At 40.0% G+C, this 20628-nt stretch overlaps 1 protein-coding gene across 13 annotated transcripts in view; it reads right to left on the reverse strand.

The window, feature by feature from the left end:
• Window positions 1-20628, reverse strand: part of CAST (calpastatin) — a 117000-nt gene that overhangs the window by 4438 nt on the left and 91934 nt on the right. For 12 of the 13 annotated variants that reach the window (XM_082458093.1, XM_082458086.1, XM_082458094.1 and 9 more), the window contains 11 exons: window positions 20173-20268; window positions 16771-16872; window positions 16212-16295; window positions 13904-13954; window positions 13660-13731; window positions 12469-12567; window positions 10693-10800; window positions 9337-9429; window positions 7588-7632; window positions 7066-7158; window positions 5654-5725 (listed from right to left, as the gene is read on the reverse strand). In XM_082458093.1, the coding sequence (XP_082314219.1) occupies window positions 5654-5725; window positions 7066-7158; window positions 7588-7632; window positions 9337-9429; window positions 10693-10800; window positions 12469-12567; window positions 13660-13731; window positions 13904-13954; window positions 16212-16295; window positions 16771-16872; window positions 20173-20268 (915 nt within the window). The remainder of the gene's footprint in view (window positions 1-5653; window positions 5726-7065; window positions 7159-7587; window positions 7633-9336; window positions 9430-10692; window positions 10801-12468; window positions 12568-13659; window positions 13732-13903; window positions 13955-16211; window positions 16296-16770; window positions 16873-20172; window positions 20269-20628) is intronic. The other variant, XM_082458087.1, reaches the window with a different exon arrangement.

The following is a 20628-nucleotide window of genomic DNA, read 5'->3' on the forward strand; positions in this document are numbered from 1 at the left end:
TGTTAATGTGGTGTATCATCACATTGACTGATTTGCAGATGTTGAACCACCTTGCAGCCCTGGAATAAATCCTACTTGATCATGGTGTATGATCCTTCTAATGTACTGTCAAATTCAGTTTGCTAATATTTTGTTGAGGATTTTATACATATATTTTCATCAGGGATATTGGCCTGTAGTTTTCTCTTCTGGTTCCCTGGCCTAGTTTTGGTAGCAGGATAATGGTGGCCTTGTAAAATGAGTTTGGAAGTATTCCCTCCTTTTCTATTTTTGGAAGAGTTTGAGAAGGACTGGTTTTAAGTCTTCTTTAAATGTATGGTAAAATTCACCAGTGAAGTTCTCTGATCCCAGACTTTTGTTTGTTGGGAGGTTTATGATTACCGATTCAATCTCCTTACTAGTAATGGTCTTTTCATGTGTTCTATTTCTTCATGATCCAGTCTTGGTAGGTGTATGTTTCTTTCTTCAAGGTGTCCAATATTTGGTGTATAATTGTTCATAGCAGTCTCTTATGATCCTTTGTATTTCTGTGGTATCAGTTGTAACGTCTCCTTTTTCATTTGATTTTATCTGAGTCCTCTTTTTTATTTTTTTCTGGTCAGCCTAGCTAAAGGTTTTCTGAATTTTATCTTTTCAAAAAAACAGCTCTTAGTTTTATTTATCTTTTCTATTGTCTTTTTAATCTCTTTCATCTACTTCTGTTCTGATTTTTGTTATTTCCTTTCCTTTACTGATTCTGGGCTTCATTTGTTATTATTCTTCTAGTTCCTTGAGGTATAAAGTTAGGTTTTTTTGAGATTTTTCTGATTTCTTGAGGTAGGCATTTTTCACTATAAACTTCCCTCCTAGAACTTCTTCTTCTGGATCCCATAAATTTTGGTATATTGTGTTTTCATTTGTCTCAAGGTATTTTTTAATTTCTTTTTTGATTTCTTCTTTAACCCATTCATTGGTTGTTGAGTAGCATATTGTTTATGAAATCCACATGTTTTTGTGAATTTTCCAGTTTTCATCTTATAATTGATTTCTAGTTTCATACCATTGTAGTAAAAAGGATGCCTGATATGATGTCAGTCTTCTTAAATTTATTAAGAGTTGTTTTGTGGCCTAACATATGATATATCCTGGAGAATGTTCCATGTACATTTGAGGAAACTGTGTATTCTGTGGCTCTGGATCAAATGTTCTGTATATAACTATTAAGTACAACTGCTATAACATGTCATTTAAGGTCAATGTTTCCTTATTGATTTCCTGTCTGGATGATCTATCAATCAGTTGATGAAAATGGGGTATTAAAGTCCCCTACCATTTCTCCCCTTAGATCTGTTAATATTTGCTTTATATATTTAGGCATTCCTATGTTGGGTACATAAATATTTACAAATGTTAAATCCTCTTGTGCATCAACCCCTTTATCACTATTTAATGTTCTTTTTGTTTCTTATTACAGTTTTTGTTTTAAAGACTATTTTGTCTGATATAAGTATAGCTACCCCAGCTTTGTTTTGGTTTCCACATGCATGGAATATTTTTTCCATCTCTTCATTTTCAGTCTGTTCTTAAATTTGAAGTGAGTTTCTTGTAGGCAGCATATAGATCGTCTTGCTTTTTTATCCCTTCTGCCACTCTGTCTTTTGATTGAGGAATTTAGCCCATTTACTTTTAAAGTATTTATTAATAAGTATGTACTTATTGCCATTTTGTTAATTATTTTCTGGCTGTTCTGTAGTTCCTTTGTTCCTTCTCTTGCTCTCTTTTGTGATTTGATCATTTTCTATAGTAGTATGCTTAGGTTCCTTTCTCTTTCTCTCTTGTGTATCTACTATAGGTTTTTACTTTGTGGTTACCATTACCATGAGGCTTACATATAACAACTTACGTTTATATTTTAAGTCAATAACAACTTATGTTTGAATGCTCTACATTTTTACTCCCCCACCCCCTATTTTGTTTTTGATGTCCATTTTATGTCTTTTAATCTTGTGTATCCCTTAATTAATTATTATAATTATAGTTATTTTTACTACTTTTGTCTTTTAACCTTCATACTAGCTTTATAAGTGATTAATCCACCAGCTTTACAACATTAGATTATTCTGAATTTTACTGTATGTTAACCTTTACCAGTGAGATTTATACTTTGATATGTTTTCCTGTTACTAATTAGCACCCTTTCCAGCTTAAAGAAGTCTTTTTAACATTTCTTGTAAGGCTGGTTTAGTGGTGATGAACTCCTTTAGCTTCTGCTTACTGGAAAAACTTGTTCTTTCCTTCAATTCTGAATGACTTTTCCAAGAAGAGTATTCTTGGAAGTTTTTTCTTTCAGCACTTTGAATATATCATGACACTCCTTTATGGCTTGCAAAGTTTCTGCTGAAAATCTGCTGAGAGTCTTGAGGGAGTTCCCTTGTATGTAAAAAGTTATTTTTCTCTTGGTTCACTTAAGTTTCTCTCCTTGTCTTTAACTTTTGATATTTTAATTGTAATGTGTCTTTGATATGGATGTCTTTGGGTTCTTATTTGGAAGCCTCTGGGCTTCCTGGATATGGTTGTCTTTTGCCTTCCTCATGTTAGGGAAAGTTTTAGCCATTATTTCTTCAAATAAGTTCTTTGTCCCTTTCTCTCTCACTTCTCCTTCTGGGACTCCTGTAATGCAAATGGTTGTCTGTGTTGGTTTGTGTGATGTTGTCCCATAAGTAAGTCCTTTCAGCTATCTTTATTTTTTTTTTTTCATTTTTTTTCTTTTTGCTGCTTTGATTGGGTGAATCCCATTGCTTTGTCTTTGAGTTCACTGATCCTTTCTTCTGCTTCTTCTAGACTGCTGTTAAACCCCTCTAGTGTGTTTTTCAGTTCAGTTATTGTATTTTTCAGCTCTGTGGCTTCTATTTGTTACTTTCTTGTATTTTTCTTATCTCTTTGTTGAAGTTCTCACTGCGTTCATCCATTCCTCCCCCAAGTTTGGTGAGCAAATTTATGACTTATTTTGAACTCATCAGGTAAATCACTTCATTAAGATTTTTATCATGAGGTTTTAATTGTTTGGAACATACTCCTCTGTTTCATTTTCCTTGACTCTCTGTGTTGGTTTCTGTGCATTAGATAAAACAACCACCTCTCCCAGTCTTAAAGGAATGGCCTCATGTAGGAGATGAACCTTACTGTTAAACCCTGCCCTAACTCTTGATCGTCTCTCAAAACATTGTAAGTGTTCAAGCAGCCTATTTTATTTTCAGTGGTTCACAGTAGTTGAGGGTTTGCTAAGATCTGTCAGTGTCCCAAAGGGGAGAATCTCAGCACCTAAATTCAGGCTGAATGGAAGACAGTCCCTCAGGTAGCAGGTTTTAAAATATACAAATATATATAGTCTTGTAGGATGGACCACAAGCATAAGTCCTGCTGGCTACCAGAGCCAGGGGATCAGCAAGTGTCCCTTGGGTGGCAGTTACAAAAATTGGGCCTCTAGATGAGTGTATAAGCCCCCTTTCTGGGAGATGCTGGTGACCTGGAGTGAGGTGGAGAAACAGCACAAAGATGGTGAGCACCAGCTTACATTTCCTAAGAGCACATCTGTAGGTGTCTAGATGTGTGCCAAACCGGAAGCCTGCCCCTCAGGCCAAAGCTCCAGGACAAGCAAGTAGGCCTCTTACACAGAAAGACTGGGGGTATGTTTTAGTCTGCTGTCTGTGCAGTACTCTGGGGATGGTGGCTGGCCAAGAACTGTATCTCTGATTGCTTTGGGGTGGGCAGATGAGTCAGAGCTCACAAGCCCTTTAAGAACTGTTTCTCAGTTTGCTATAGCCTTGTGGGTCTTCTGGACACAAGCTCCGTTGGCTTTCAAAGCTAGATGTTTTGGGGGCTCATTTCTCAGGGGGTCTTTAAGGTTGGGTGCTGATGTGGGCTTCAATTTTTTTGATCTGCAGGGAGAAGCTCTGAGTTTTGAGTTCACTCCTGACGGTCAGTTGCTGTGTTGGGGTGGAGTTTATGTTGAGACTGTGTCCCAGCCTCTCCTACCCTCTTTGATGCCAGCCTTCTCTCATTTGCCAGATAAATAGGAGTCACACAGATAATTTGGGGGTTTTTTTTCCTAGAGGAAATCGTCACATATGCAGTTGTAGATCTGGTGTTTCCATGGGACAAGGTGAGTTGAGGATCTTCTTTACATCACCATCTTGAACTGGAACTCACTATCTATCTTGTTTTTTAAGAGTTTTGATTCAGCTGGACTATTGTTTTTAAACCTGTACCTTTTATTTCTCATTATACTTGGGATCATTGTCATAACCATTTGAATCCTATGTTTTTAGAATTGGAGGGGACTTAGAAGTTTTCTAATCCAATTTCCATTCCTTCCCTGGCCACAGTTTGAGTAATTTTAATAATAGGAAACTTCCAAGTGTTGTGCTGAATTAATGCCCAACTCTAAGAAAGCAGACCCTATAACTTCTACTCATTAGTCTTAGTTTTGCTTTCTAGAGCAACATGAAAAATTAGATACCACCTGGGAGGAAAGACTACTAGTATTTAATGTGAGTAGATTGAATCACAGAAACTGTAAGATCTTCTCAATTTCATACACTACTTCCATGTTCCAAGATTCCTATAAACCACATTCCCTGGTGGTGTCACCTCCCTTGCCACACACACACACATATTTTAACATGTCTTAATTTGCTGGTTGTTACGATGAATGACATCATAATCAAGTTGTTATTTTTTCTTAATGATATATGACTGATGGTGATTTAGATTTGATGGAATATAGTATATGGGTCTGTACTGTCAATGTTTATCCAAGTGGAAATGTGGAGTAGGAAGTGGCAGTCTGGGTTTTGGAGAGCTGAAGGTATAAAATAGATTCACCCACCCCAACATTCCCCGAAGTCTCAGTGCATTACAGCATCAACTCTGATGCCCAAGAGCATACCCGAGAGATCACGTAAACTAAGGATTGATAAGGTACCAACGATACAGCAACCAGCATGTCACTGCCGTTCTCGGGCAGAGCTCAAGAAGAGGAAGCAGGGTCATAGAGACAAATCTTTCGAGGAGGTGAAGGGATGGAGGGAAATAGGGTTTTGAAGTTACGAAAGAATTCGAATATGTTTTTACTACAAGGGAAAAGAATTGAGACAAAGATACCGGAGAGAGTTATTGACCCCCTGAGAGAAAGAAGGGGCTGCAGGGCAAGAGGGGAGAGGGTTTGTTGGGAGGCAGGTAGGAAGGGGATCTTGGTTATTTTCTGCAAGGCAGCCTCAATTTTCTCTTGAAGTAGAAGGCAAGGCTATCTGCATACATTGAGGGAAAGTAGCTACAAGAGAGCATGAGGTTTGTGGGGTCTGATGAAGGGGAGAGGGCCTGCACTCATTCTAGACTAGCACAGCTGACAGTGGGACTTTGTGTGACAAGGGCTAGGAATGTAGGAAACTTCAATTGTGTTAAGAATGTTCACTCAGATTTCTAAAGTATCAGTTACTTTAAAAAATAAATGTCTCTAAAACTTCAATTTCTTTACCAAGACATGCTAGGGCATAGATAGTGTTTAAAAATTATCTTATTCTAAATAGATCACAATCAGAAACTAAGTGACTAGGGATACACCACTCGATGTAATTGCCAAGCTAATTTGTAGTCTGTTTACTCTTCAGTTTACCTTTGCAGAATCCTTTGCTTTACCCCCATTCTTGGGTGCTTTGGAGCTGGAAGCAGTCTTCTTGTCTTTGTCCTAAAGCAAAGGAAATGTAATGAGGCTCTTGCTATCAACACTCCATCTAGCAATTAACTGCTGCTGCAATCAAATCAATCCAGACTATTCTTTTTAGTAGCCTGGACTCTCCAATTTAATTAAATAATGGAAAATTGAGTATTTTAGTCATGATTTTTCGAACAACAGTGAAAGTGCACAGAGGTGTTCAAGGTAGGGGGTAAAAAGGATAAAAATGAGGAAAAGGTGAGTCACACTGATGCTCTGCCAATTTCCATGATGCCTGGTTCACCCGGACTGTATTTTGCTCACCAAAACAGAGCTTGTTTCTCTCAGGATTGGTTTTTATGTGCCAACAGGACACTGTTTTCAGTGTTATGGAAGAGAATGTAACAACCAGAGAGAGCTGGGGCAAGTCACATACAAAAATAAAGTCCATTCACCAGAAAGGCATTATTTATGAAGTTCCAGGAGTGAGAAATAGGATGCTGGTGTGGTCTCGAAATTAAATCACCCAAGATGGGGAAGACTGACAATTCAGTGATTGATTGATTGATTGGGAGATATGTTTAATAACAGCCAAAACAATAGCAAAGAGATGTGCAATTTTAATTCTTCTGAAATAACAATGAAGGGCACTCATTTCACTTTTCCCTCTATTTGATGGATTACACATTTTTTTCATTTGCTTTTGATCACGTTTTAAGCACCTGCTATGTACCAGGCATTTTGCTAATGCTGAGCAGAGGTACCAGACACATCACTGCTGTATACAGCATGCAGCTCAGTGGTGCGATGCACATGTGACAGGTAACCCACAGTGCAGAGAGGGCACATAGGCGACATCCCTGATCTGCGAAGGGAGAGGCAGACAGGGAAGTCTTCCAGGAGAAGCTGACGTTTGAGAGGTGAGTAGGAGGGTCAGCCAGCTGCTCTGGGCAGAAAAGGGGAGGAAGCCCCAGAGGGCAAGGGGCACGGTATATAGTGAGGGACTGCTCTCATTTTAAATGAACACAGATAAAGCATTACTGTTGTACAACAATATAGTGTGGCAATCAAAAATGGTAGCTATTGAGATTATAAAGCAACATGGAAAACATTTATGAAATTATGTTAAGCAATGTATTATATGTGGACAATAAGTACAACTGTGTGAAATATACAAATGGAAAAAGGTAAGAAATATACCAAATAATAGTGTTTGTGGAGTAGCAGAATTATAGAATTTTTTTCTTTTCAAGTTCTTGATGGCATTAATCAGTTTATTTTACAGTATAAAATTATATATATATATTATATACATATGTGTGTGTGTGTGTACACAGACATTCAAAGAAAGTCAATATGGAAAAGCACAGTACCTTTGCTGTGTTCTCTGAGGTTTCTGTAGTTGAGGGACCGCTGTCAAAGTCCCCTGAGAGGACATCAATGGGGTCTTGGGCATCTGCAGGTTTCTGAGATTTTAACAGAAATAACCATCAGGGAAGAAGCACAAGGCAAAGATGCTACGTAGGACATTTCCCCACATCCCTGAAAATATGTTTGTTTAATATAAAACCTTGCTGACATTCTTTTCCTAACAGACTAGTGTATTACAAAAGAGATATTAAAACAGGAAAATCTTGACAGCTCTATTTTCTTCTACTGTTTTATACACGTTGCTTAGTATTCTCTGAACTTCGATTTTCTAACCTGGAAAATGGAACTGCCTAGCTTGAATGGCTCTTGGGAAGACAGAAATAATACACTAATACACACATGCCTTGGCATCACACCAAGCACAAGGTAGGCATTCAGTGAATTTCAGATTTCTAAAATGTAAAAGTCACAGCTAGAGTTTAAAAAAAATCTTTTTAATGGAAATACGCAGCTACGGTATTTACCTTTGATGCCTCGGGTTTCTTTGTAGGTGGCGTTGCTGATTTGCCCTTAGAAACAAAGCAGACTATTGGTTAAACAAATTTTTGTAAAGGTTTACTTAGGTGTTGTCAGTATTTATATAATCTCTTATCGAGTGACTTGCAATGGAGTTCAGTCAGTCAGCCCCCCGCATCTGTGGGTTCTGCATTGGCAGATTCAACCAACTGGCAGATTGAAAATATTTAGGGAAATAAAATTCTAGACAGTTCCAAAAAGCAAAATTTGAATTTGCCACATGCTGGCAACTACTTACAGGGCACTTACATTGTATTAGGTATTCTAAGTAATCTAGAGATGATTTAAAGTATAGAGGAGAATGTGTGTAGGGTTACGTGGAAATACTATGCCATTTTATATAAGGGACTTGAGCATCCTCAGACATTGGTATCTGGGGGTCCTGGAACTAATGCCCCATGGACACCAAGGGACGACTGTATAGATTTGCATAACTGATAAACCTGTGTCCCTATTATTTCTTCACCAGCTTTGCTTAACGACTAGCCTGTAACTATTTCAATAGTCTTTGGAGAAAATGCAAGGGTGAGTCTGTTCCTGGAAGTGAAAGAAACACTATGTTAGCAACTTTGTCATTGTATAGTTCTAGTTAAAATGTTACAAAAAGTAACTTGTGTTTTGATGTCTTATTTACTAATTTACTATATGCTTATCTACTATAGCTTATTACACTCCAGAAGGAATGGTCTACAGATAGATAGATTTTTTCAGTGAGGATTACAAGGACAACTCATCAGGGATTTTTACCATCTGCAAAGGCAAGGATACTAAATAATACATTTCCTAGAGAATACAGCAGAGTCACATGGGACTATCAAAGCAGGGCGGATTCTAGCAGGATGCACAGCTGCTATTGTGAATACTCGACACAAGCAAGGAGAATTGATTCCTGTAACAGAAGACACTGCAGCTGATAATATTCTATAAACCACAGTCATCAAACCCCTCACATGCATCAGTACAGAAAGAGAAAGATGTAATTTACACTTCCTTATTTTTATTGGATGAACAGACCTGGAAAGGGTTATTTAACATCTAATGGACTTGCAACTAAGAGCCAAATAGGAAAGGGTAGGGTACAGACCAGGTTGACCTAAGAGAAACTGGCTTCCATGTTAGAGACAAAGACAGAGACTTCTTGACAGAGTGCATTTAGATAGAGAAATAGGACTTGTGATTGATTGGGAATATGGTTTTGCCTGTCTTGTCTTCACTCTCAACAGTACAGGTGGTGTTGTTTCAGGTGTCTCTGAAAGAGAGACAGCAGGTCTTGGAGGGGTCGTATTTGCCCTGTGAATTACTCCGATACTAGCTCTTTTTCTGTTCTCCTTCACCAGAGAGAGAAGCTCTGCTTCAGTCAAGATTACAAATATCATTCTTTTTATAGCCTTTTCTTGCAAGGAGAATTCATATATGTACATGCCACAGAATCACTGTTAAGCATCAGTGAGTGAGTGAACATTATTCAACTCTCTATGCCACAGTGCCCAGCACAGTAAACATCCAACAATACTGGCTCAAATAAATATTAAACAGAATTCTAGACAGCCTGCTCAGTGGGGACAGATTAAAAGCATCAGTCATGTTACATTTTTATGCTATTGTTACAGTGTACCTTCTATTCATTTCAAGTGAGGTTTGAATCTCAAACGCTTTGGAGCATATATCCATCCAACCTAGACATTGCCCTCATTTACCTCCTTGTCATCATCCAAGAGATGCTGATATTGAGGTGGGATGGTGTCATCCCTTTCTCCCAGCTTGTCTCTGTGTTCAGCTTTCACTTTTTCCTGTAAACATTGAACATATATAATTATGATTCAGTTCTGCCTTCACTTAGAGAGTACATTCTAAAATGCAGCATTCAGCATTTACTGGACTTTTCTGAGGCAAAAAAATAGGGTCTCTTTTAAATTTGTAAGCGAGAGAACAACAATGTCAACAGACTTTCAGTTGATGGAAACAAGTAAACCCAGTGCTTCTGTTTGTCAATCCACACCTGTGAATTTTCTACCTGTATTTTAAATGGAAATAAATAAATGATTAAATAATTATCTTCAGAAATCATGGAAGGAGATAAAAACCCAAGGTTATGAAATATCTTTCACTGTTTCACTTTTTAAATAAAAAAATCGAGTTGCTGTACCTTGGCACTTAAGAGGTACTATTTACAACTTTGACACTTTATAAGGAGCCCTGAAGGACCAGGACAGGAGCAAATCTGAAGGGACGTGCTGTTGAGTAAGCGGTACCCACGTCCCAGCATCCGTGCCTCAGTGGGCGTGGCTGGTCTCTCGGTCCTGGATTCAGGAACAGCCCCCACCCCAGGGGTGGGGTACAGATTTTATTTTTCTGCATCATTATAATTTCATTTTTCAAATACAGGTTAAGTTCACCTCGCTATTCCTATGACAATGGTTGAATCGAGACCTAAGGATTCTTTGAAATGCCCTGTCTTTGAGACATAGATTTGTGTGGGACGTTACCTTTCTAGTTCCAAGCTAAATGGACTGTTAAGTACTGAACATTAAGTATAAATAAGTACTTCTACATGTTGTACAAGATATATAGCGTTAAGAGTCTGTGCCTTGGGAACACCTTTGTGGTGCTGAACTCCTGGTCCAATGCAGTTAGTTTCGATAGCAGGGACGACTGCTAGGGAAGCCTCTGCCACTACATTTACACAACTTGTGAACCTAAAAAATGCACATGTGTGCATCAGATATATATGATAAACTTACTGCCAGATACAACCAAGAAAAAATGTGGGAAGAGAATAAAATTAACAAAGCAGGGCTGTGCTTTTCCATCATCACAAAGTCTAGCCTCACAAACAGGACGTTTGCCTGAATCTGGGCCATAGCACAGACCTCAGAGAGGAAAGAGACACCACATAGACCTCGGAGTAGGAAAAAATTAGGCTGAAGTTATCCAACCATTCACTGACTCCAGGCAAAGTCAGAGTGGATTTTCCCCTTTGTGTGGAGGGTAGGGTATTCTGTGCTATAAAAACTTTCAATTTTCACTTATTAATGATTTTTTTTTTCTTTTACCTTGACTTTATCCTCTAGGGGTTTGTTCTCATCTGGATCAGGCTGTCTTTGCCCGAGACTGTCAGAAAGTTGATCCAGGGCATCGTCAAGTTCTTTGTCGTCACTCCGCTAAAAAGTAAATCTGAATCAGTCACTGGTTAGCCATATCAGGTCACCTGTTGGAGTGCAGCCCTGACACTGCCACTAAGACTTCTATAAGCTTATGGGGTTGTCACCAGGGAGATGGGCAGGTGGGCAGAGGCGCTGGATCGGCGATCCTGGCTTGGTGCTCTTTCTCCCTCATCTTTCACTCAGCACCTGTCTGCACCTGTCTACCCCGCCCCACCCCTGGATGTCTTTCTCTTCCGAGAAAATAGGTCCCTCCCTAAAAAGATGGGGTTCCTGGCCTGATCTTTCTAGAAAATATGTCTTATGATGCTTTCAATATATGTAATAGTATGTTCCGGCGAAGAAAAGTCACATGAATTATGATAGCTTGGTTTACTCTGATTCCCAAGTGTATTCCTGTAAATAAAGATTTATACCTAGTTTTAATGATATCTTCAAATAAAATATTAACTAACACTAAAAACTCTGATGGGAAAAGTGATGGGAAAGGTGTCATTCTAAAACATACCTGTGAAAGGCAAAAAGCCTTTTGATTGTGGATGTTTATTAATAACCTCAATCACAGGGGCCCCTAGAATCTGAGTATTAAGAATTGAAGTGTAAATGGCAGCCTTCCTTTCTGTTGCACAGGGACTTTTGTCATTGCGGGTGTGTGTACATACACAGACACACACATAGACAAATGGAGAGAGGGCATTTTACTGGTTTTAAGTGCTTCATTAGAGCCCAGGATTATAGCAGCTAATGGTGGTGCTACTCACAGTTGGGTCTGGGCTTTGTCATTTGTGCCTCTGGATATTCTCAGATGATCCCACATTAACCCAACAGGATGAAAATTCACTCAGAATCTCAGAGTACAGCACTAAGTAAGCTTTGATGCTTCATCAAAAGGAAAGGAAGCATAGCTAACTTCACTAAAGCTACTTCATCTCCAGCTAGCAAATGAGGCACTTCTTCTCAACCAAGGAGATGGGGATCTGGTTTAGGGCGATCTCTTTATCTTTTGATGTGCCGTGGTCTCCTGGATAATGTATAATTTGGTACTGCAAAGAAAATCAATCAAGGAAGTCTGGAAAAGCTTTGGTCCCACAGTCTTGCCTCAGAACATGTAAATAATTAAAACAATATTGACACTGAGGTTTTTCTATTACTAGCATGAAAATGACAAGTTTTTACTGGTGTGAATGGGAGGAAAACAATGCTATTCCGTGAGGAGTTTGTGAATTTTGGGGGCAGAGAGAAGCTCAAACATGGAGCAATTCCTTAAAGTAAACTTGAGGTTAAATAATGAGTAGTATTTATAGCATGGATCAGGAAAAAGATAAAGGAGGAGAACATCAATTATCAGGAAAGCTAAGTAATTTTTAAAAATCTAATAATCTGAACATATACACAATGCACATTATTACACTTCAATTCTAATAAAGCAACGATAATATTAAGCTCCTTCACTGTGTAAAATACTTTCACATACATTGTTTTATATATTTAATCATTTTAGATATTCTCTGTCATCTCCCTGTCTCACCAGTCTTATCTCTTCTGAAACAGAAGGTGCCTGTTCTTCCTAACAATTTTGTTGATTTTCATTTATTCTGAGGAGGAGTCCTATTTTCTTTCTCCTTTTTGTTGCTGCTGAAAAAAGTACTCATAAACTCTGTTGCTTACCGGAGTGTCTGGGGGTGGACCTGCAGAGTGGGTGGTTGGAGCTGGGGTTTGGGAAGCCACTTCAGAGATGACAGCTGAAAGTTTAGCATCTTCAAGTTGCTTTTGTAAGAAAACAAACAAAAAAAGATTTTGACCAGTAATATGGTGTATGCAAATCATGCCCACATACCATCTCTTAAATACAACTCTCAGTATAGCTTTTTGATTGTTTTTCTCTTGATCCAAAAGGAAGCATAGCAACACAGCATCTTAAGAGCCATTTTTATTCTACGTCCTATTCCATAGCATTATTTTTTACAATTTCCTATTCCCATTTATTATCCTAAATGGTCAATAAGCTACTGATTTAGAGTTTTATAGTTTATACATTTCTTGTTGCACGTTTAGGTTATTTGGAGTTTTCAGCTTTCTTCTTTGTAATTAATTGCTCTGAATAATTTCTAGAAGTGGCTCTTTTTATGGTGCTGGCTATATTCTGCCAAGTGCCCTCTCAAAGTTGCTAGAAATTCACAGTGCCACAAGCAACGAATGGCCATGCCTGTCTCCCATGGCCTTGCTTGCCTAAATTAGAGATTTATCACATTTTAAATTCTGATCATGTATTAGGTATAAAATTATGTGCTACTAGTGCTTTAATACTTGGTATATGGGATGAAGAAGTTTCAGTTGTATCATTTTTTTCTTAATGTTAAATGGTATATTATTCTAGAATCTTTCTGAAATAATGATTTCTTTTCTCATTTTAAAGAAACACTAAATCTGTCATTTATGTTCATATCTGGATTTTTTTTCCCATTGGCCTGTGGCTTCACTTTCTGAATCAAAACTGTATTTTTTGTCATTCCTGTTAATAAATCCTGGTGTTTAGTTGGGTTAATTGTCCCTAAAAATACTGAAAAATGCTTTATTTTTTCAAATGTATTGGACAACTCAATTTTAAATTCTCTTTTCATAGTATACTTTGATAGAGTGCAAGCTCATTGGTTCAATTAGTTACACTGTCGAAAACATCCACTGTGCCGGACCAATATTTCATGATGGAACACATTTTTTATGGCTACAGTGGGTTGAGGGCCATTAATTTTGTGATTGTTTCCTCAGCTCCCACATCAGATTCTAAGTCACAAGTTTCCATTTATTTCTGCTACCCTAAAAGTAAGGAAATAAAACCAGGAATCTCAGAAGACTTACAAGAGATGAAGTGCTTGGGGGAACGGCGAATTCCTTGGACAAAGCATCAAGGAGGAAGTCTTCACTCAAGGGCTGCAAAGAACCAGGAAATGTATCAACAAACACCACCTCATCAGTCTCCTCTTCAAAATGTTGTCACTGTTTATATGCTGATCAACTCATTCCACAGAAAGCTATGCCCTCCCCGAATTAATCATCAGGGCCAAAGGAGAGAGATACACTCAGAGAAAACTGGCTTGCTTACTGGGAGTGGTTCCTTGGGCTCTTTTGGCAGTAGTGGTTTTCCATCTTTATCCTATGCAGGGGGACAAAAACATGGCATTGAGTCATCTCACGTGTATCCTAAGTATGCACCTTGTAAACATTATAAGAGGTCGACAGGTTATACCTGATGATACTGTACATTACAAATTTGATTCATCATTTCAGGAAATAGATTCTCTCACCAGGAAATATCCTCTGATTAGCTCATGTCAACAAACAGCTGGCACACATCGGGCATTCCCTAGGCACGGGGGCTGCAAACGGACTGAGCGTGGCTTGCCAACCTCAGAAGCCCACGCTAGTGTAGGTGGAGCACGTGAACAGTTACTGTAGTGCGTGGCATATGGGGCTGTGACAGTGTGCAGAGGACACTGAGGGAGCACGGGGGTGAGACCCTCACCTGCCTGGGGAGTGGGCTTTGCAAAAGTTGCCTGGAAAAAGCTGCCTAACTGTACAGGCAGCACATCCAACTAGCATGAATTACCTCTGCGCCAAGCCCTCTACTAAGCACCGGGAATACCACAGAAAGTAGGACAGACAAATCCCTGCCCTCAGGGAGCTCACCCTGAGGCTCAGATGATGCCAACCTTCAAATGACTCTGAGTAACAGGACAAAATCGATAAAGCATTTGGGGCTCTTTAGTAAAAGAAGATTTATAAATAAATGGTAAATCCCACGTATCTACACACGCAAAAATAAGTGCAAGATTCTCTCTTTATACACACAGTTAACCCTTGGAAGACATGGGGGTTAGGGGCATGGATCTCCCAAGCAGTCAAAAATCTGTGTATAATTTATACTCGGCCCTCTGTATCTGTGGTTCTGCATCCATGGATTCAACCAACTGCAGAAGGTATAGTGCTGTAGTGTTACTACTGAAACAAATCCGAATATAAGTGGACCCACACAATTCAAACCTGTGTTGCTCCAGGGTCAACTGTGTACTTCTTCTGATAAACTGGTCAAGGTGTTTTTTGTTTTGTTAAAATTCAAGGAGATGCAATGGTTGAGAGTATCACCACCTTCCCTTTTGATAAACTCCTTTACCCCCATTTTCCGCCTCCTCCGCACGTTCACATGTACCTTCTGACCACTGTTCAGTGAGGAGGGAAACAGAGCCTGAGGCTTGCTCTCCACCATCCCTTAGCTGCAAAGGCAGCACATTTCCCAAGTGACACACAGGGGCAGGGACGAGGGCACATCTGCTCCACACTCAAACTGAGATCATCCCGTGTCTGGAAGGGGGAACCTGTGGTCTACCCTCAGGGAGCTGAATCTACTGAAGGGGCCTGATGGGAGCAGAGCTGAAGAAGAACAACATAGGATTTAAACAAGAGATCAAGCCAGCACCCGGAAATGTTATAAAGCTACAGGTAAGTAATAACGGGTGGGATCAACAAGTTCAGAGAAGGATGAAACTACCGCAGAATAAAGCGGTCAGGAAAGCTAATCAGCTGCATTCTTAAAAACTGCTACTAAAATTCAGCAAAAGGAGAGAAAAAGTAACCAACCTCCTACTCTGAAGAGAGTTACGGGCACTTGACCAGCCTTTTTCAAATGTGACAGCTGCTTAAGGTCCACAGAGTCTAAGAACCTTGCAAACGAACAAGCCGAAATGAATAGAAATGCCATGGTTTCAACTGAATTGTGAGACGCAGAAAGGAAGCAGACTAAAGATATCCAGGATAATAAACTTTCAATCAGGGAAAGCTCACTATAGTTCCTGCCTTGCCAAATAAATGGACTGGTCCGCCTGCATGAATACGAGGAGCGTCAATTTGACTTTCCTGCATTATTCACGTAGTGGCGGTCGCCCCCTTGTCACTTGTTCTGTACAAGCTACGTTCAGAATAAAAGAAATGGGTCAGTTTATCACTCACTATATTCAGCGTCAAGTAGGCTCTCTTATTTGTCAACTTATATTTAAGGTTTGTAAATCCTTCCTCAGGAAGTGATTGTTGCTCATTTTGGTTTTCCTATCTGTATAAAGGTTTCCCAAGTTTTCTTTGCTTCTGGTACTCTAACAAACCACCTATTAGACAGGCAAAAATTAGGTAGCTAAGACATTATATTTCTTTCACCTCAGGGAGGAGTAAAAGGCCACTTGGGAATATTTTAGTTTCATAGCTGGTGTGCAAACAGGGTATTAGTGAACTGATACTATTTGGTGTTGAAATACTAGGAAACATGATCTTTATATCCCAGGTCTGTTCGCATGTCCCTTCTTCATGTATATGAAATTCAGTATAAATTAAAATAAATGAGAAAAAGACGCCAGCCTGTTTACCTTGACCTCTTCTAATCTATAATCGGGAGGAATTGTTTCTTCTTTTTCACCAAGTTTTTCACGATCTTCTTCTTTGGCTTTCTCCTGAATAAAAATTAAACCATTTTCATTGTTAATACATCTTTTTCTCATCAAGTGGATGCCTGAGTGACTAAATTTGAGGTCAGCAAATCCATTGTTAGGTTCCTACAGCAACTCTATCTTTGGCGCTGTATCCTGGTTTAGCAGGCTCAGACAGCACCACTTTTAGCCTGCTGGGCTAAGGGGCCGTCGTGAGGAGCGGCCGAGGCAGTGTCACTTCTCCCCTGAGTTCTCAGCGATGGAAATGCAGGTGGACAAGGTGAGACTCAGAACTCTGATACCTGCGTGCCAGCCATCCACTGCTGCACCTAAACACTGATGCTCACTCAGGGTTTGCTTATTAAACAGGACATGCACAGTAACAGAGAAAGACAGCTGGTCACGTGTTGTAGGAAATTGTAAAAAATGACTGAGTTATCTGGGGAGTCAGGGCGATCAACGATAGTTCCTTTCTATGAAGTATCTGAGCTCCCATTACCTTGACTTTATCCTCCACAGGCTTTCCAACTTCTGGACCGGCTTCCTTTTTCCCCAGGCTTCCAGCCAAGGCTTCTACAGCATCATCTGGCCCCATGCCCTTCTAAAAGCACATCAGGGGGTATACTAAGTAGGTGGTTAAGCATTCCTTTTAAAAGAGACTACAACAAACAATTCAGATGGGCATATCCTTATTTCAGGCCTAGATAAGAAGCACATGTCATCTTTTAATAATCTAAACAATCAACTGAATTAGAATCTATGTTTAAAAATCCTGAGGTGTTAAAAATTAGAGCAAGTTTCTTATGTTAAACATTAAGTGTGTGCAATTTATGTACTGACACTGAGGAACTTTTAAGATCTAACCCGCGTTTTGGTTCAGAAATTAGGAAGTTAAGAGAATGGGTAACACCACACAGAAGCTGAAAGCCAGGAAAGAAGAAAGAAGTGATCTTTATGTGACTGTTCTAGAGACGGCACAGGAAAGCTTTCAGAAAAGCCCTCGAGAGGACATTCTTCCCAGTGAAACAGCTGGGCCCCGGAGGCAATGGCTCCGGCCGAGCCTCTACTGAGGCACAGAAGCTTGTGTTCTTATTAACCTGAGTGGCCCAATGAGAACAGTCTACCTGTGGTCCAGTTGTTGAAAATGAAATGTGCTCCCTGTGATATAGTGAGCTCTGACCACAGTGGTATTTAAAATGAAGCTGGATGAACACAGAACATAAACGGCATAAAGGGAAAATAAAGGATAAATTCTGTTTGGGCTAAAGAGAGGATAGATCCAGCTTTTTCCAAACCACAGGTCACGATCCATACATGATGAGCTCTTAAAATCAATTTAGTAGTTCACGGTCAGGACGTTTTTTAAATGAAGAATATAAAATAGAATGCATCATGCATATCAAGGATAAGTACCATTTACTAAACTATTGTTCTACTGTGTGGGTCCTGGGTTGCAGAATCCATGAATTTCCAACTCTGGTCTTGGTCAAAAGTGTGAAATCTGAATTAAACAGTCTCAAAGATTATTCTTATTGTAAAAGAATATGACTTCACATGGAGTACATATTGGAATTTTAGAGTAAAAGCGTCTTTCTCTTTTATATAGATTAGCCATCATCCTAAGTAAGAAAAGTTGTTTTGCTGCTAAGCTGCACCACAAAAGTAAAGATCACCAGTGAAAAAAGGGCCGTCGAGTGGAAAGTGATTTATCACCATCTAGTGGTTGGACACTGCATAGATTTTATTCTGGGGGGCAACAAACATCCCTGATGTTTCCAACCTGCTTTGGATATTAACTAAGAGCTGCAGCGGTCCCCAAGTCTTAGCCAAGCAACCTGACTGCTACCTGATCCAAGTCACCTGCTCACACTTCTGTTTTCTACTCTCTGCTGCAGAATCTTTGGAAACTACTGCTTCCCAAGCCTGTGCCCTTTGGCTCAAGAAATAAATGAAACCAAGTTAGAAAAGCTAGGGGAAGCAGCAGTCTTAAGAGCTAAAGAATCTGGAAATAGGACCAACGACAAAAGCCTCTATTTTTGTTGTCAGGTTCAGAACTAGAACTCAGGTCTTTGGATTTGCTCAATAAACTTTCTTTTTCTACAACAAGAACTGCGGAGGGCAGACGTTCATCTCCTTCCCCTGGGCTTTCTGTTTCCTTTCGCTCACTGATCCTCCAGCCTCTCTTGAGTTCTCTGACCTTTATCACGCTCTGCGGCTGTTCTTTCTGGCTCCCATGGGTGTCACAGTCCCAGAAATGCCAACTGACCTCAGTGATGATAAACTCGGCAACTGTGGTAACCAGAGTTGGTGGAGTAGAGGCCCAGGAAAGGCGGTCAGAGAATAGAAAAACAAGAGCTCTTTTTTTTTTTTTTCCTCTCCATTAAAAATCCAATGCTCAACTCTCTATAGTCAGGATAAAGCTGGAAAGGAACTAACTCGGCTCTAAGGCCCTGGCAGTCACAGTTGACACAACAGGTAGATGACACATGTTTAGGTCACAAGAGTTCTGCCCTGGAATATTGGCTACTGTCTTTCTGATTCCAATCACTGCCTCTGTGCCTACTTCCTTCACCAGTCTCTTCCCAGATTCCCTCTTCCTCTCCTGTTTTTTACCACTGTGGCCTGTGCCTGAATCCCACAATGGAAAAGTTTTTGGAGGGTACGCTGAGACTCTCCCACCAAATAAAAAGGAGGTCACGTCCTGTCTAAGGCAGGAGGGAGACCCTGGACTCTGAGGGGACTTGCAGCTGGCACCCAGGATCTCCCCGGCAGGAAGCAGCCACTCAGCGTACCCAGGACTCTTGTCCTACACCTTCTTCAAGGCCCTCTTCTCTCAAACAACTGAATGCACATACCCCAATACCTGAAGGGCTCCACACCTCTGTGCTGGGCTGTCCCAGGTTTGCTGGTCTCCCCAGGAAAACAGTGCTGTTCCCACTTCTCAGTAGGATCCTGTCCTCCACCTGCAAGCCTTTTCGAGTTCCTCCTGGAAAGCAGTTCCTTCATCCATGTTCCTGCTGCCCTTTTCCCATATGAGAACGATCAAACTAAACTGTAAGCCTGAACCTGGCCCATATCCAAACTAGACCTGAAGGGGGCTGAGAGCAGGGGCCGTATCTTACATCTCAGCTGAGGTTCTGAAAGGTGAAGTGAATTGCTCAAGGTCAACTCGAAGTTCATTTCCCTCGTTTATAAGAGAGACATGATCAGAACAGCCTTCACAGTGTCCTTGTGAAAATTTAATGAGAAGATATTGCAAAGCATCTAGAACAAGTTAGTTATTCAGAGTGTAGATTCACTAAGTCTGTACTAACGAAACATAGTTCCATCAGCTGTTATTCTCTGAGTCAGATTCTATCTGCTAATGGAAACAAAACTCACTGAATTCCAAAGAAAACAGATTCAACTAGTTAAATATCATACCTTATAGAAAAATTAGAAAGTGAGAGAGAGGCAAGAGCAGAAGGAAGGGGAAAGGAAGTGAGTCCACCTGTCTCCCTTCAGTTGGGAGAGAAGAGGAGTCACGATGACAAAGGTGCAGATGATTCCACCAGGAGAGTCAATAAAAAGTAATATCGGGCTATTTGTGGGACACCAAATCAGCTTGAAAGACACAGGAAAGTGAAGAAGCATGATTAACCGCAGTAGCCGAGGAGCTAGAAACAATTTCAGAAGGTCAAAACAAAACAAAACAGTTTGCAGCAGTTGAATTAAAAATTTAAATCTAGCCTGAGTTTCTAGCTCCTCCCAGAAGCCTAAACACAGGATAATATAGCTATCTAAGATTTTATTTTTATTTTGTTAGAATAAAGTAATATGACGGTAATACACAGCAGAAAGGGCAGGGGAGGAAGAACATTACTTTCTCAAGACATTTCTCAGTGCCCAGAGGACCACTCACCGCCGTGGCTGACGGGGGCGGGACCGACTGCACAGAACACAAGGTGGTCCGAGGCACGGCCCCTTCCACAGGAGCAGCGGCAGCAACCTGAGACTCCTGCAGAAAGAAGCAGGTACAATGACGAATTTTTAGAACTATCCGGTTATTAAGACTGAACAATGATAGGCCAACAATACAGTCTGCTACACCATATGCTGTAAGAATGCATGACTTTCATTGAATGCACAAGGATTTTGAGCAGTAAATAAGTCAAGGCATGTTGAAACTCTTCAGCTACCATTACTTCACCTTGGTTTCACCTCTTACCTTAGGTAGGTTACTAAACCTCTCTGAGACACAGTTTCTACATCTGCAAAATGAGAACAATTATAGTACCTACATCTCAAGGGTTGACAGGGGCCTTGAATGAGATAAAACATGCTAAGTGCTTTGCATAGTACCTGGGAACACAGTAAG

Source organism: Balaenoptera physalus, assembly GCF_965194825.1.
Source record: "Balaenoptera physalus genome assembly, chromosome: 3".
NCBI classification, from domain to species: domain Eukaryota; kingdom Metazoa; phylum Chordata; class Mammalia; order Artiodactyla; family Balaenopteridae; genus Balaenoptera; species Balaenoptera physalus.